Source organism: Neophocaena asiaeorientalis, unplaced genomic scaffold (genome assembly GCF_003031525.2).
Source record: "Neophocaena asiaeorientalis asiaeorientalis breed wild unplaced genomic scaffold, Neophocaena_asiaeorientalis_V1.1 scaffold946, whole genome shotgun sequence".
NCBI classification, from domain to species: Eukaryota; Metazoa; Chordata; class Mammalia; order Artiodactyla; family Phocoenidae; genus Neophocaena; species Neophocaena asiaeorientalis.
Window position 1 is genome coordinate 1,459,463 of NW_020175049.1, and position 16,393 is coordinate 1,475,855.

At 47.5% G+C, this 16,393-nt stretch overlaps 1 protein-coding gene across 2 annotated transcripts in view; it reads left to right on the forward strand.

The window, feature by feature from the left end:
* Window positions 1-16,393, forward strand: part of ME3 (malic enzyme 3) — a 275,823-nt gene that overhangs the window by 179,136 nt on the left and 80,294 nt on the right. For both annotated transcript variants that reach the window (XM_024763609.1, XM_024763608.1), the window contains one exon: window positions 1,762-1,911. In XM_024763609.1, coding sequence (XP_024619377.1) covers window positions 1,762-1,911 — 150 coding nt within the window. The remainder of the gene's footprint in view (window positions 1-1,761; window positions 1,912-16,393) is intronic.

The following is a 16,393-nucleotide window of genomic DNA, read 5'->3' on the forward strand; positions in this document are numbered from 1 at the left end:
AACCTCTATGGTCATTGCTCACATTAACTCCAAGGCCATACTGCAGCCCAAGCCAAACATTCTCTCCCTCTTGTTTATTCCACTCAGATTGGGTCTAGCCTCGTCACCCTGAAGAGCAGACCATAAAGTACACATTGATTCCAGCTAACAATATTAAACGTGCCCTAACTTTGAACAATCCAAACTTCTCTCGTTTGTTAAATTTGCAAAGAAGAATTAAAGTCCAAGGTGAAATCCTCTTTCTTAAAGATATTAAGCCCTAAAAATCAAAATCCAAAATCCTTCCCTTTCCAGTTCTTTCCAGCTAGATGGGCCTCACTCATATGCCTGGGAAGATGTGTCAGGCTCAGGGGGCAGAGGCCTGATGCTGGAAGTGCTAGAGGGTTTGCTACTGACACTTGCCCTGTTGACTACTCTGACCCACTCATTCCTGGAGTCCCTCATTTCAGCAGGTGCTTAGGGGGAAATGCTAAGGACACTCCCCAGCTTCTTATGGGTAAGGACAGTGGAGTGCTAGTAAATGTTTAAGAACTGGCTCTGGGGCCGTTGGGTGGGAATTTAGAGCATTTGCCGGTTTCCATGGTGTAAATACTCCCACCATGGCCAATTTCAACTTACCAACTTGACATCACTGAATGCAGAATTGAGAAGTGATGTGTACAAATGGCTACTGAGTAAGGGAATCCTTACACTAGTGCTGAGCTGAGCTCCTGGCTATTCTAAGCATAAATCCTCCCTTCCGAAAAGTGCCTCCTAAAACACGTTTTTTAGTTCTGAACCAGTGTCTTTGGTGAAGAAGGAGAGGCTGACGCCCCAAGAAGTCACAAGACTTCCTCACAGTGACACAGCTAGTGAAGAGCAGAGCCGCGATTCACACCCAGGACCCTGACACCACACCCAGGGATCATTCCCCTGTCAGAGCATCTCTGTCACCCCACTCCATGCCAGGACCTCACGTGCCTTCATTATCTCTCCCAAACTGTTGTCCCGAAAGTTTGCAATATCAGCAGTCACTTACACCTCACTGGGAATTTCAATCCCTTGGTTTTTTTCTCCCAGACGTTTTTTGCATTTTTAGGAGTGTGAATGGAAGGCTTTTATTCCTGGCTTAGTGATTTCAAGCTTCAGTAACTAAGTAAGAGAGAGATTTTGGGGGGAACACGCTTCCTGAGATCACTTGGTACTCAACCACTGGTGAACACTGCTTGTGACAGGAACCAGCCCTTTGTGGTAGAAAAGGCCAGTTCATATATCACTGGTCCACCCAGTATTTTCCCTGACCCTCCCCCATCCCCAGAATACCGTTATTCTGTTGTCCTTCATTAATGTCCACATAATAATAGTGTAACTAACCGTCCTGCATCATGGTTGAGAGCACAGATTCTGGAGTCAGATTGCTTAGGTTCAGATCCCTTGGGTGAATTATTTCATTTCTCTGTGCCTTGATCTCCTTGTCTCTAAAATAGAATTATAGTACCCACCTTCCAAGTCATTGGGAGGCATGTTCCCCATGTTAAATGAGTTAATGAAAAAAATTGGAATAGCACCTACACCACGTGTAGTAATAAGCACCGTAAGGCAGGTACTATTCTCCACATTTCATAGATGATGAGACACGTGCTTAGAGGAGATGGTGACTTGCCCACGAAGGTACAATTGAAAGTAGCTGAGTGGGAGCCCTGGGTCTTTGCATCAGGGGCCTTCCGTGCTGCCGCAGATGGTGCTCACGTGATCAGCTTGGTTCTTGTCTCGCCTCCCGAGGTACATCATCCTCATGACGCTCCAAGACCGGAACGAGAAGCTCTTCTACCGAGTGCTGACGTCGGACGTGGAGAAATTCATGCCCATCGTGTACACGCCCACCGTGGGGCTGGCCTGTCAGCACTACGGCCTGACCTTCCGCAGGCCCTGGTGAGCGGTCCTGGGACAAGGGCTCAGGGAGGGGCTGTCTCATGGAGGGGAATCAATCTTCTTGCTGGCCCTGCTTGTTGGGACTCCGGAAGCGCTTTCTGATTGGGGCAGTGGCCCAATGAGGCATTTGTTTTTAAGCAGTTGCTCAGTGAAATGACCCCATGTGCAGAGAAATGAGCTGAGAGAGTGTCTAGCAAGGGGATAGTGGAACTTCTTCACCTCGGAATAGTAAATGCCCGACATGTTGTTCAGAGTTGGCCTGAGAGGTATTTCAGATTGTTTTTCTCTCCTTATCTACCTCCAACTTCCTCCCTCCCTCTGTCCCTCCAAACCCTGCTTTCCTGGTCATCTCCAATGTGCCAACAGCTCTCCTGCCAATTCAGGCCCATGAATAATGGAGTGTTGGATGCCAGAGACTGAATTCTTTTGCTGATTCAAAGAACCAGTATTCCTTCATTTGGGTTTGACTCAGATTCCACTCAAATCGTCATTTTATTAGGCAAAAATTTGGCACTGCATTTTCTTTCAGAGCCAAAGAGTTTGGGGGCAGTTTTCTAAAGAGATCACCTGGTTTTTTTCACGGTGAGTTCAGCATATACATTTTCTAAAAATTAAAAAGGAAAAAATGGGAGGATTTTTAAGTCTTCAGTGCAAGGTAATTGTCAACACGTAGTTCTAGCACTATGATTAAAGAGCTCCTGGGGTTATTATATGTCATGGAACATTGTTTCGGTCTGTGTTAAAATACTTAAATTTACAACATACTGTGCACAGATGTGTAATTTACGTTTACATAGAATTTATAAATCTGTGTTTATAAATCATGTGCTATGTGGGGAACATGTAATCATGGATCCAGAACATCTTTTGTTAATTTGGAAAAACAGTCTTCCGGTTCTGAAGGCAGCATTTGGGATGAGCACTGCAGGCTGAGCCCAGGGAGTCCCCAGAGTTACCCTTGGCAGAAGGCAGCGTGTCACACCTCGTCTGGGGGAGGGTGTCCAGCTGTTGCAGCAGACTCGTCCTCATTACTCAGAGCAGCCACACTTCTGCCATTCTGAGGCATGGGGTAGGGGTGGTGTGTGGGGAGCGAGGCAGTGCCCCAAGGCCCCGCAGCAGTTCTGGTCTTTGACCTGCCTCTTTCAACAGGAAAGAGACTCCTGTTCTCTTATCCTCATCCCTAAAACCAACACTGGCAGAGACCTTGGAAGCTGAGGGTACATATCTGAAGGATACAGGACCCTATTTACCTCCCAGTTCCTACTCAGAGATGGTCCTTGCAGGTCCTTCCTCTTGCACAGTGCAGCTCAGCTCATGTCATTTCTCTCCTCTGAGGCTGTCAGCAGCCACCTGGGGCTTAAAGAAACAAGTCGAACACTTTGACAAAACTAAGCCTGGCACAGCCCAGATCGTCCTCAAAAATCCCATGTTCTGGCTCCCCGATCTAGTCTCCTTGCCCAAGTATGCCTGGCATTCTCTGCATGCCTTTGCACATGTAGTCCCCTCTGCCTCAGACTCCTGCATTCTCTCCTTTCCTCATTCTCTACCCGTCAAAATGCAAGTTATCCTGCACACACTCCCCTTCCAAGAGTCTCTGTGGAGCCCTCCCTGGTCCACGCCGGCCTGAACTGATCACTCTGCTTTCAGCCTCCCACACAATCCATTACACATATTTCTATTCCATTGTTTTATTGTTGGTGCTTTATGTTTTAATTATTTGTGTATCAGCCTCCTCTACTGGAACACAAATTTCTGGAGGGGGGCAGGAAATGCATCAGATCCATTTCTCAAGTAATCAACCCTCAGATGGGAAGATAGCATTGTGTACTGAGTGAGAAGAAAGAGCTAGGTGTTCGCAGTCAGCCCCGTGGTTTAGTCTCCTTGACCTTGGGCAAGTTTCTTAACCTCTCTCAGCCTTAATGTCCACATTTATCAAATGGAGGTAATAGTGCTACCTACCTCAAATAATCCTTGTGAGGGTACAATGTGATAGTGTGGTCAGGTACCTGGCATAAATGTTAGGGTCTGTTTCCTTCAGTAACTGCTGGGAGGAAGGAAGGACTGATAAGTGCAGAGTTCTACTATATGTCTGCATTTTAAAATTTTTGCAAAAACAATTGAGTCGTTGAACATGTAATGAACAAACATGTGTAACTAAGGATGCGACTTGGCTCTTCCAGACTCACTGTTTCCTGAAGAGGTCCTTTAATCCTTAAGGCATGGCTCACTGCTGCCACTGGCTTGCAGCTGAGATCACATGGAAATACACGGCCATCCCACTCCCCTCTCCCACTCCCAGGCTGTGTGGGAGCCCTTCTCCACAGGCACTATGGACTAGATTGTGAATTCAGCAATTGGCCTCAGATAAACTAGTATCAGGCTGGTGATGGTAGAGTTTGCCTCCAGGGTCCACTGCAGAATCCAGGAAACACGAGTTTGAGTTAATGAGCAATTCTGGAGCAGTTACTAGGTGCTGAGCATCATGTTACACACTGTGCAGTTACCCCCAAAGAACAAAATACAGTTCTTGACCTCAAGCAATACTAATGTAAGTTGAATACAATAAAAGTTAAAACGAAATAAGAGATTTAATAGGGACAAAGGATTACAGGAGCACAAGGGAGAGGAATATTTCTTTTCCCAGAGGGCAGCAGGAATGCTTCACCTCGAAGGCTGAATAGGAATTCCATGGGTGGAGAAGGAGGGAGCGGCCATTCCAGGAAAGGGCTTGGTTTTATCAGCTTTGTAGACAGCCTGGCAGTCAGCTACCTTGGGTATCTCCCCACCTCCTCCGCCTGGCAAGGAGGGCAATGGGAGGGAACCTAAGCCTTTATATCCATTGGCTTATAATGGACCTTCCCAAAGTCCTGGAAGGTTAGTTTGTAAACAGTGTCATTCATTTCACAAATGAGGAAACTGGGGTGGCCAAAGGAAAGGAACTGGTCTGAGATCACATTTGGCAAGCAATATATAAAGTGACAATTCTGACAGTGGGAATCAGGGGAAACCCACACCAAGAAGATGACATTTGATCTGGGCCGTGAAAGATGAGTGCAAAGAATTGAGACAAAGTCTTTGTCTCTCTTAGATAGCCTCATCCACCAGAGGGCAGACAGCAGAAATAAGAATTACAATCAGGCCGTGAAAGATGAGTGCAAAGAATTGAGACAAAAAGTCTTTGTCTCTCTTAGATAGCCTCATCCACCAGAGGGCAGACAGCAGAAATAAGAATTACAATCCTGCAGCCTGTGGAACAAAAATCACATTCACAGAAAGACAGACAAAATGAGAAGGCAGAGGACTTTGTACCAGATGAAGGAACAAGATAAAACCGCAGAAAAACAACTAAATGAAGTGGAGATAGGCAGCCTTCCAGAAAAAGAATTCAGAATAATGATAGTGAAGATGATCGAGGGCCTTGGAAATACAGCAAGACCTTTCTGATCCACCTCCTAGAGTAATGGAAATAAAAACAAAAATCAACAAGTGGGACCTAACGAAACTTAAAAGCTTTTGCACAGCACAGCAAAGGAAACTACAAACAAGACAAAAAGAGGACCCTCAGAATGGGAGAAAATATTTGCAGACGAATCAACGGACAAAGGATTAATCTCCAAAATATATAAACAGTTCATACAGTTCAATATTAAAAAAACAACCCAATCAAAAAATGGGCTGAAGACCTAAATAGACAGACATTTCTCCAAAAAAGACATAAAGATGGCCAAGAAGCACGTGAAAAGCTGCTCATCATCACTAATTATTAGAGAAATGCAAATCAAAACTGCAATGAGCTATCACCTCACACCAGTTAGAATGGGCATCATCAGAAAAATCTACAAACAACAAATGCTGGAGAGGGTGTGGAGAAAAGGGAACCCTCTTGCACTGTTGGTGGGAATGTAAATTGATACAACCACTATGGAGAACAGTATGGAGATTCCTTAAAAAACTAAAAATAGAATTACCATATGACCCAGCAATCCCACTACTGGGCATATACCCAAAGAAAACCATAATTCAAAAAGACACATGCACCCCAATGTTCATTGCAGCACTATTTACAATAGCCAGGTCAGGGAAGCAACCTAAATGCCCATTGGCAGATGAATGGATAAAGAAGATGTGGTACATATATACAATGGAATGTTACTCAGCCATAAAAAGGAATGAAATTGGGTCATTTGTAGAGACATGGATTGAGCTAGAGACTGTCATGAAGAGTGAAGTAAGTCAGAAAAAGAAAAATAAATATCGTATATTAATGCATGTGGAACCCAGAAATATGGTACAGATGAACTGGTTTGCAGGGCAGAAAGAGAGACACAGGTGTAGAGAACAAACATATGGACACCAAGGGGGGACAGTCGGGGGGCGGCAGGGGGATGAATTGGGAGATTGGGATTGACATATATACACTAATATGCATAAAATAGATAACTAATAAGAACCTGCTGTATAAAGAAATAAATAAAATTAAATTAAAAAAAAAACGTCTTTGTCTACAGTGACCCAAGCACACCCACCTCCCCCTTGCTAGAATGCAAGGCCTCTGGGACCTCATGGAGGGTGGAACAGCAGACCAGACTAGAGGGGCTGGGTAGGAGAACTGAACAGTGGTTCTGACCAATACTTAGTCTCCTCCCCACCACCCAAGGCGGTTGGATTAATGGGGAGCTGTTTCACACTCCCATCCTAGACTCACTGGTGGTTCTCCAGTGGGTCAGCCATGGAGAGGGTCTTGACAGTAGAGTGGAGGTCCATGTGGGTAGAAACAGGGCCCTGCCAACCACCTGATCCCAGAGAGCCAGGTCGACCCTGAGTGGGTGTGGAGAGGGTGCTGCAGAAGCTGGACACGTAGCATGGAAAACAGATGTGTGATGGTCCCGGCAGGAGACCTGCAGTCGTACTAGAACCAGGAGAAAAGCATCATCATAATAACTGCTCGCTAAAGGCCAGGTGCTATCCTAAAATCTTTATACAGATTACCCGTTTAATTATCACCCCCTAAGAGATAGGCACTATTATCATCGTATTTGTAGATGGGAAAACTGAGGCACAAAGAAAACTTGCCCAGAGTCACGCAGCTCATAACCAGCAAAGCCAGGACCTAAACGCATGCAGTCTGAACCAGAGTGTGGACAGATAACCTCTACACCGCGCTGCTTGCTAGAGTTTGGGGCTGTGCACATTTGGTGGGTACTCGGGATGGGGCGCCCTTGCAGCTCCTGGAATTTGATTGCCCGGGGGTCTGAGGTGAGGGTTGCTATATACTGTTTCCAGAGCCTCTCCTGGGAGGGAATGAACCCCACGATCAGGACCACTGGGTGGGGCTGAGGCAGGCACCGGCAGACTGAACCGTCCTCTTGGATTCGTCCCTCGCGCTCTTGGTACAGACTTCACTTCTTCAGATGATTACCCAGTTAAGTTATCTGACACGTGACATTCTGAGCTGTTGCTCCAGGTGTGCACTTGGCTGCTTTCCTGGTGTTGACGGCATACCTGCCTTGCTGCTTAGGGAAAGGAGAGTTTGGGCTCCACCGCAGCCCTGAGCTTCATCTGAGGCCTGGCTGGGAATGGCTTTGTGCATTAAGATCCGAAGGGAGGGCAGCCCCAGGGCCAAGAGGGAGAGAGCCAGGTCCTTCTCAGTTTCTGAAATGATAAACATTCCTGCCAGGTTCTTGGGAACAATGGAGTCCTCTGTGAAAGGGCCTGGCCCCCAACCTAAGCTAATTAGATCTAGCGGAGGCTAAAATTGACCCTTCGACACCCCTGGGGCTCTGCATCACCTCACAACCCTGAGGGAGATGCCAGAGTATGTCAAGGACACCTGAATACCCCTGGGCAGATGAGACACAGCAGAAGGTTCTGGGCTCTGTGGAGCCCTCCTCTGCCCCTTCCCGCGTCTCCCCTGACACACCCCCTACGTGTGCCTCCATGGGCCATGGGTCCTGGCTAGCCTAGCTTGAAGGAATGCACCCAAGGTCATTAGTGTGTGACTCAGAAGAGGTGGAAGCCAGAGGAGAGGCCAGGCGAGAGGCATACAGTTCAACCACGGAGCAGGTGTGGAGAGGAAGCCAGTATGGTGTGGTTTGCTGTCCAGTGTGAGCGAATGTTCTCCCTTCAGGAGGCCACCTCCCGTGGACCAGACCGGTCCTCACCCTGTGCGGCCTCTCGAGCTCCAAGCGCTCTGCACACACATACCTGTACGCCTAACACTTCCCGGCCCCCATGTGGGGTCCCAGCTGTGTGGGTGATGAGGGTTGGGTTGCAGGACTGCAAGGAGCACGACCTTTGAAGCCAGGCAGACTTGACCTTGAATCCCAGTTCAAAAAGATGATTTCTGTTTGAACTGCCACACGTAAAGGGTGCCTGTCCGTGCTCGGCAGCTGTGATCTGCCCGACCCATCTCCGCTAGGATCTGTCGTCTGACACAGTCACACCACCCAAGAGTCTCAACTGCAGGCCTCGAAATGCCAACCACTCTGTTGTTTGATTCAGACCTGCGCGATCTGTACTTGTGCGTAACTGGCACATCCACCAGCAAGTACTTGTGCAGAATTACGGGGCCATGATGAGTTAGAAAGGTGAGGGTAGGAAGTGGGACTTGGTTTCCCCAGTCAAGGCTCTGTGGCAGATACCTGAGGACAAATTCTCATTTGGACAAAGCCAGCAGCCCCTGGCCCTGCGCCAGGCTCTTGTCTCTCTTATCTGCAGGTAGATGGGCTTCTGTACACAGGCCAGTAACAGGTACACAGGATATTAACAGCTACTGTTTATTGAATTTTACCAGGCTCCTCGAGAGCCCAGGTTAGGTTCTTTGTGTACTTGATCTCTGAGCCCTACCGCACCCCTGCAAGGTGCTTGTTACTTTACCCAGATGAAAACTAAGTTGTCTAAGACATCGCAGCGGACCCAGAGCCAGTTCCCTGTATTTTTCCTGTGTTTATCGTCCAGCTTCTTGTGGCCCTGGTAAACATGACGCCTCACAGACACAAACACCTGCATTCTTGAGGGACACATGTGAGGGACACACACACACACCCGGAGGGCAGGATACCATGGTGGTCAGAGCACCGGAGCTGGAGTCTAGAAAGAGGGGGTCAGCTCCCCCGGTAACAACCGTGTGGCCTTGAAGCCTGGCTGCTCCCAGCCCTTGAGCCTAGATCACAGGCACTGTGCACCTCGTGGGGATGTTGTGCAGGTCCGATGAGCTAAATGTGTGTGAAGGTGCTTTATCAGTTGTAAAGGTTCTCAAAAGCTTGAAGGTGGTTTACTTTTTCATCTCTTCCTCTCCCTCCCCAACCCCCATAAAAGGATGTGATTAAAGCTGACACTCACCCCCTTGGGGTTTCCTGCCTGCCACTGTCAATGTCTGGCGAGCCCTTGCCTCATTTTTTACACTGGGACCCTTTTATCTTCAACCACCTCTACTATCTACACACACACACACACACACACACACACACACACTCTCCCAGCATAACTGGGAGGCAGGCAGAAAGCAAGGATTAGCCTCAGCAGACCAGCGGTCTCCTCTCCGTCCTCAGGGCACCCAAGTGCTGATTCCTTTGCTAGAGCCCGCTCCACGTCCAGTTATGCCCAGGTTCCTATGTCAAACTCTTCCAGCTGTGATGCTGGAAAGGCTCCCTGCAGCAGAGCAAGCACAGGGCTGCAGCTGGGTCTGCTTCACTTCCTGTCTTCACTTCCACATCTGGCCCTTTTAGTCCCCCAGCCTTGGTGTTCTGAGCAGAGCACGGGGTTAGGAGTCAGGACCCCTGGGTTCTAGCCCTTGCTACCCTCTTTCTGGCCATGACTCCTTAAGCAAGTCACGTAGCTCCTTAGGCTAAAGCAAAGGTGGTGGCGTTGGGTTGTATGGCTTCTGTGATCTCTTCCAGCTCTAACCGTGTAGGATCTAGTAACTCAAACTCTATAACCTAGTTACAAGTGGGATCTTCAAGTGAGCCATGGTCGCATTATGGAGCTGAGCTGAAGTTTCTCCACCTGTAAAATTAAGAGGTCAAGTTAGAGCAGTAGCTCTCAGTGGCAGCTGTGACTAAAAGCATCTGCAGTGGTTTAAATCAGAATCCCAGAGGTGGGGCCCCGGCAGCTTTAGTTTTCAGGAGCTCCCCAGGGATGCTCTTGGGTAATTGCTGAGCAGGGTGATCTCCGAAGTTCCTTCCAGCTTGGATCTTCTCTGACTTGTCAGGAGTCGGTAGCCTGCAGCCCATATCTTCCAGGCCTCCCCAGGCTGGCAGTGTACTGACGGTTAGGGTCATGATAATGTAACAGAAACTTTGTCTCCAGCTCAGCCCTCAGCAACCAAACTGTTGAACCTCACTGCCAAGTTCCCGCATGTCTCATTTACGTGGGTAGTGGAGGGGGGGGTAGTCTCATATGTGTTTCCACCCTCCCCCAATTTCCTCCTGAAGCCTCTATCACTGCACAGAAGTCACCCGTCTCCCAAGCTGCAATTTATCCTATGTCAGTAGTTCATTAGACAGGAAAAAGCATCAGACCAAAGGTGACTGATCATTTGGAGGAAGGCGTGATTCAGGGTAGCCTGGCTCAAAAGAGGAAATGGGCCAATTGGAGTCCTTTCCAGGAATTTGAACTGACAAACGGGAAAAGGTATATGGAGAGAATTTTCCAGTTAGGAAGGGAAATTAGGGCAAAAAGGTTGCTATGGTTTAGATTTTAGAGTTGGGTCATGGTAGGCCAAAGGCAAATGCCAGCTATGATGGAGCAGAAAAGAAAAGAATAGGGAGTAGAGGATCAGATCTGTGGAGAGAGAATAGGGCAGATGGGAAAGAAAGAGGGAAAAGTAGGCAGAGCGAGTGACGGTCCCCAGAACTGCACAGTTCGTGATCATGTTCCACTCCAGTTCCTGTTCACAAATTTACAATGAACTCTGTTTCTCCAGAGGGAACTTATGTGAGCCTCTGCTTTAGGTCACTGGAAGAGCCAGGCTGAAAAAGAGCTGTGAGATTAGATGGTTCTGATTAGTGCCCCAATCCCCTTGTTAACTGGGTGGATGGAGCTAACAGATTAAAGTAGGGTGTCTCAAACTTTAGGGCACACTAAAATAACCTGGAGGGCTTGTGAAAACAGACTCAGAGAGTTGACTGAGCCACCAAGTTCCAGGCGCTACTAGTGCCTGCTGGTGCAGGGACCACACTTTGAAAACCACTGAATTAAAGGCTGGTGAAAAGTCATTCACGCACTGTGGCTGTAAATTTGCCTCTAAGGTTCCTGGCATTTAAGGCAGATAAATGCAAAAGGAGATGAAAACACATGGCTTTCAGTTTCTGACAAGAAAAAGCTTGCCAGGCTTATCTGCAGAAGCATCATTTTGCTGAGACTTCTGACTCACATGTGGGCATCTTCCCAGACAGACCAGCTGGGCAGGCCAGGGTCTGTCATGGATTGATTGGTGCCAGTGATTGGGAATTGATGCTGGAATGGATCTGAGGAAGGTGGCATGGGAGTGCTTCCAGAGCGTGAGGTTGTTCAGCTGTCATTTGACATGAATGTCATGTGGTGTAAGTTAAATTGTATCTGGATCCCACATCACAGAAACACTTTGAAACCGAGAGATGGAGGAGAGAAGGACCTGGTTTTTTTTTTTTTTTTCCTAATTTTTATTTTTTCTTTAGTAAAGACTTTATTTTTTTAGGAGCAGTTTTAGGTTCACAGCAAAATTGAAGGGAAGGTACAGAGACTTCTCATAGACCCCCTGCTCCCACACATGCACAGCCTCCCCATAAACAACATCCCTCACCACAGTGCTACATCTGTCGCAACTGATGAACCTACAGTGACACATCATTATCACCCAGAGTCCATAGCTTACGTGAGGCTTCATTCTTGGTGCTGTACATTCTATGGGTTTGGACAAATGTATAATATGGTATCATACAGAGTATATTCACTGCCCTAAAAACCCTGTGTTCTGCCTATTCATCTCTCCCTCCCCTACTCCACTCCTGGAAACCACTGAGGGTCATTTATTTTTGTGTCTGAATTACATGGGTTTCAATAACTGAGGGAAGTGGCGTCTTTTTTAGAGGAAGTTTAAAGATTTACAGACGAAAAAGTGAGTTTGTACTTCATTGCATGTGACCTGCCTTTAGCATTCAGGAGCAGCTTGCCGTGTGGGGAGGATAGAGAACCCTCACCCGCAACCGGCACCCATGAGTCTGGGCGTAGGGGGCTCAGAGTGAAGGTAGAAAAGGTTGAGCGGCCTCACACAGATGGAAAGATTTTATTTTTCTGTTCAAGCTGGAAGCAGATGAGCTTTATTAACTAGAACAGGATGTTCTGAGTTTGACTTCCTTTAGCCGAAGGCAGATTTCCCTGGCAATTTAAACAAATTGATTTTTGTTTCTTTTTTATCTGACTCTGTACTTTTCCTCCTTTGTCTCTAGCAATCCCAACCATGGTGATCAAAAGAATAGGTGTGGGAGAATTTCCTTACTGAGAAGGAAATCCGTACATACAATCAGGAGTTGAGTAGACCTTTCCGTAAATAACCTTGATCTCTCATTAACCTGTAAAATGCACGAAAGCTTGTGTTTGCTCACAGAAACAGACTCAGGGACTGGGACTTAGGAAGGAGAGGTTTTGTGTGAATGGGACAAGAAGGAACAGATGAGGAAGAGTGTGTCTGGGGTGCAGAGGAAACGGAGGCACCGAGATTTAAATAACCTGAAAACAGTTACATATCTAGCACACAGTCAAGCTGCGATTCGAACCCAGGCTCCAAAGCACACACCCTTGGCTACTGCCCATCATCATGTCCTTCTGAGCCTCTTCTCCCTGGTGATGGAGCTTCTCCAGGACAGAGGACTCACCACCACCGTGTGCACAGCATGTGTGAGGAGATCACTCCATCAAGTGGGTGGGGACGGTAAGGCCAATGTGAGGCCAAGTGAGGACTTTGGATTCGCTCATCAGGGATCACAGTACACTTCTGAGAGGGGGGCTACACTGAAAGCATTTTCCAAGGAGGATAGTTCTCGGAGGACTAAAGAGGAGTGTCCACAGAGCACTGCTGTGTTAGCTGAAGGATAATGAGACAAGAGCCTGACAGAGTCTGAGATGCCGAAATGAAGGGTGAAAATGCAGGACATTGAGAAAGAGAAGCCTGTGGGATATGAAGACTAGTGGGATGTGAAGGTGAAAGAGAGAAGAAGAAACATCAGATGTGAACTGCATTGCAGTGCAGTGGCAGGCATGGAAAGTTGAGCTTGGGCTCCAGAACTGGAACAGTGAGCTGGATCAGAACAACAGCTGCCACTGCCTTCTGTTGAGGGGTCAGGACCACGATAGTCAGGTGACCTTTATTCTTTGAGTCTCACAACAGCCCTGAGAAATCAGAATATGTTACTGTCCCCATGTCACAGAGGAGAGGTTCAGAGGTGATGGGACACTTGCCTGGAGCCAAAGGGCTAGTAAGTGGCAGGATTCAAACCCAAGTCTATTCTGTTCCAGGGCCTCTCCCTCCTTCCACATTGGAACTCCCTCTAGTCCTGCATTGCTCAGCATTTCTGAGTCATGTGTCCCACACATATGTCCTCCTCAAAATGACAGCTATGGGACTTCCCTGGCGGTGCAGTGGCTAAGAATCCACCTACCAATGCAGGGGACATGGGGTCGAGCCCTGGTCCAGGAAGATCCCACATGCAGTAGAGCAACTAAGCCCGTGTGCCACAACTACTGAGCCCACGAGCCACAACTACTGAGCCCGCGAGCCACAACTACTGAGCCCACGTGCCACAACTACTGAAGCCCGCGGGCCTAGAGCCCGCGCTCTGCAACAAGAGAAGCCACCACAGTGAGAAGCCCGCACACCACAATGAAGAGTAGCCCCTGCTCGCTGCAACTAGAGAAAGCCCGCGCTCGGCAACAAAGACCCAACGCAGCCAAAAATAAATAAGTAAATTTATAAAAGAAAAAAAATGACAGCTAAGCAAACACGTTCCTTAGACTGAATGAAATTAGCCACAGGGATCTGCAGGAGCCCGCGTGCATCAGTCTCGGCTGGAGTCCCCTGCGGGGAGACGGGGGCCGTGGGGCCGTGTCAAGGTGCCCGGTTAGAGAGCCACGGGAAGAGAGCCAGGGTTTGCACCTTGGCAGGATCTTCACACCTGCACAGGCAGAGCCCTTCAGACACATAGCAAGGACACACCAAGCACTTCCTGCTCCCATGATATGTCCTTGAGTTGGTATCAGGTTATTCGATGGCTCCACATTTAAGCGCACCCGCTGCACAGCCAACACAGATGCTACCTGTGTGCCCCCGGCAGCTCCCTCCCCACAGCTCCCAGACAGCTCCCCGCTCCACGTTCCAAGACAGGCTGAGACGTTTGCCTCCTAAGAGGACTTTGAGAAGAGTCACATCTCTCCAGGAAGTCTTAGGTGAGGCCTTGTCTGTAAAGAAGTGGAATAGATTCCCTCTTAAGAGACCCTTGAACTAAGCATTTCTGTCGGTTTGCCTCTCTTTGCATCCTACAGTGACAGGATCATGGAGCTCAAACCGAGGCCAAGAGAGGACATGACACCTTCCCCATCGGGGGTACAAATCAGTGGAAACAGTAGGACTAGAACTAAGGTCTCCTGACTCTTTATTCCCTTACTGCTGTGCAGAGAGATAGGTAGGTGTTCCCCCGCCATTTGAATCAAGCTTAATTCGTAATTATTATTTACATTTATATAACACTTTGAAGTTTGAAGGTGAATTCAAATACAATCCTGCCAACTGCTCTGTGAAACACAGGGCAGCCCCTTTCACGTGACGAAATGGAGGATCCAGAGGTTGACTCCCTCAGGCTCTCTACAAATAGTGAGAGAGAGAACTGCACCTAGAGTTGGCAGCTTTCTATTTGTCATTCAGGACTCTTTCCACTACTGGACTGACTATAAGCTTCCGACTGGCAGGAACCATATTTGTTTAGCTCACCGTTGGATACCCAGCACCCAACAGAGAGCCTGGATACACTCCTTGTTAGATGGAAGGAAGGATGGATGGAAGGATCAATGGATAGAAGAATAGGATCGATGGAGAGAAGAAACTTAGAGTCTTATTTTCCTGATGACTTCTAATAGATCTTTGAGGAGTGAGCTTCTATTATTAATGGCTCCATAAAAACAAAGAGCTTTAACTCTGTAATTTTGTTTAAAATTCATTATGTCCTAATTTTTTTAATGTTAATGTAAATTACATTTGGTTCCTTTAAGAATCTTCAGCAGGAAGACTTGCCCAGGACTTGGGACATAGTAGGCATTCGATAACCGTTTCTGGAATTTAACTGAATTTAAAAGCGAGGCTGGAGAGGTAAAAGTAATTGCAAAGAGCCTCTATGTTACTGGTATGATTAAAGAACAGACTATCTATTACTTGCAAAATAACTTTATCTCCAAATCCAGGCCTATCAATTGGGAAGAAACCAACAGCGAGAATGGAATGAGATCATGAGCTGCATTTCCAGAATCTTTGGTTCCAAAGGATTAATAACGATGTCCAGTCCTCACCACAAATAGGTGCAATAGATTGCCCTTGCCTGCCGGTGCAGGATGGACCCTGCGTGAGCCAGCGGTGCTTCTTGTGTGCAGCCAAGTGGAGGGACGTGGATGTGAGGTTGTCATGGTAACTTTTTCACTGATTGGAAGAATAGATGAAGCTGGAGTGAACCTCCTTGGCTCATATGGGGGTGGGAGTGGGGTAACCAGTAGTAAGGAGCAGAGAAACTTCTCTCTCTCTCTAGACAAAGACGGTGCAGGAAATTTGAATTCAAGTAATAGTAGAGCAAAATCAGGTAAAGTGCTGGCTAGAATTAGGGTAGATAGGTAATGAAATGATTTTGATGATCAAACCAGAAACGGGGGTGTTTGAGAGTAAACCTCTACCCAAGCCAGTGGTTTGAAACTTTCATAAGAGTCCACTTTAAAAAATTACAGACTCTAGCTCCCTTTCCCAAGATTCTGTTTCATTGTGTCAGGAGTAGGGCACAAGAATCTCTATTTTAAAACTACCCAAACTTGGGGCTTCCCTGGTGGCGCAGTGGTTGAGAGTCCGCCTGCCGATGCAGGGGACACGGGTTCGTGCCCCGGTCCAGGAAGATCCCACATGCCGCGGAGCGGCTGGGCCCATGAGCCATGGCCGCTGAGCCTGTGCGTCTGGAGCCTGTGCTCTGCAACGGGAGAGGCCACAGCAGTGAGAGGCCCGCGTACCACAAAAAAAAAAAAAAAACTACCCAAACTCATTATCCTACAGGAAATTTATGGACCATATTGGTAGCACATGGATCATAATTTCATAAACTCTCCTCTGGGTAAGCAGAGCATCAGAAATCAAACTCAAGCCTGAGCTGACATCTCATCTGATGGGAAAACTTAGGGGAAAATAAAAGCTGTTTTCTACTTAGTCCTAGTTTTAAAAAAAAACAAAAACCAGAGTTTAATTATTCCATGATTGATAACA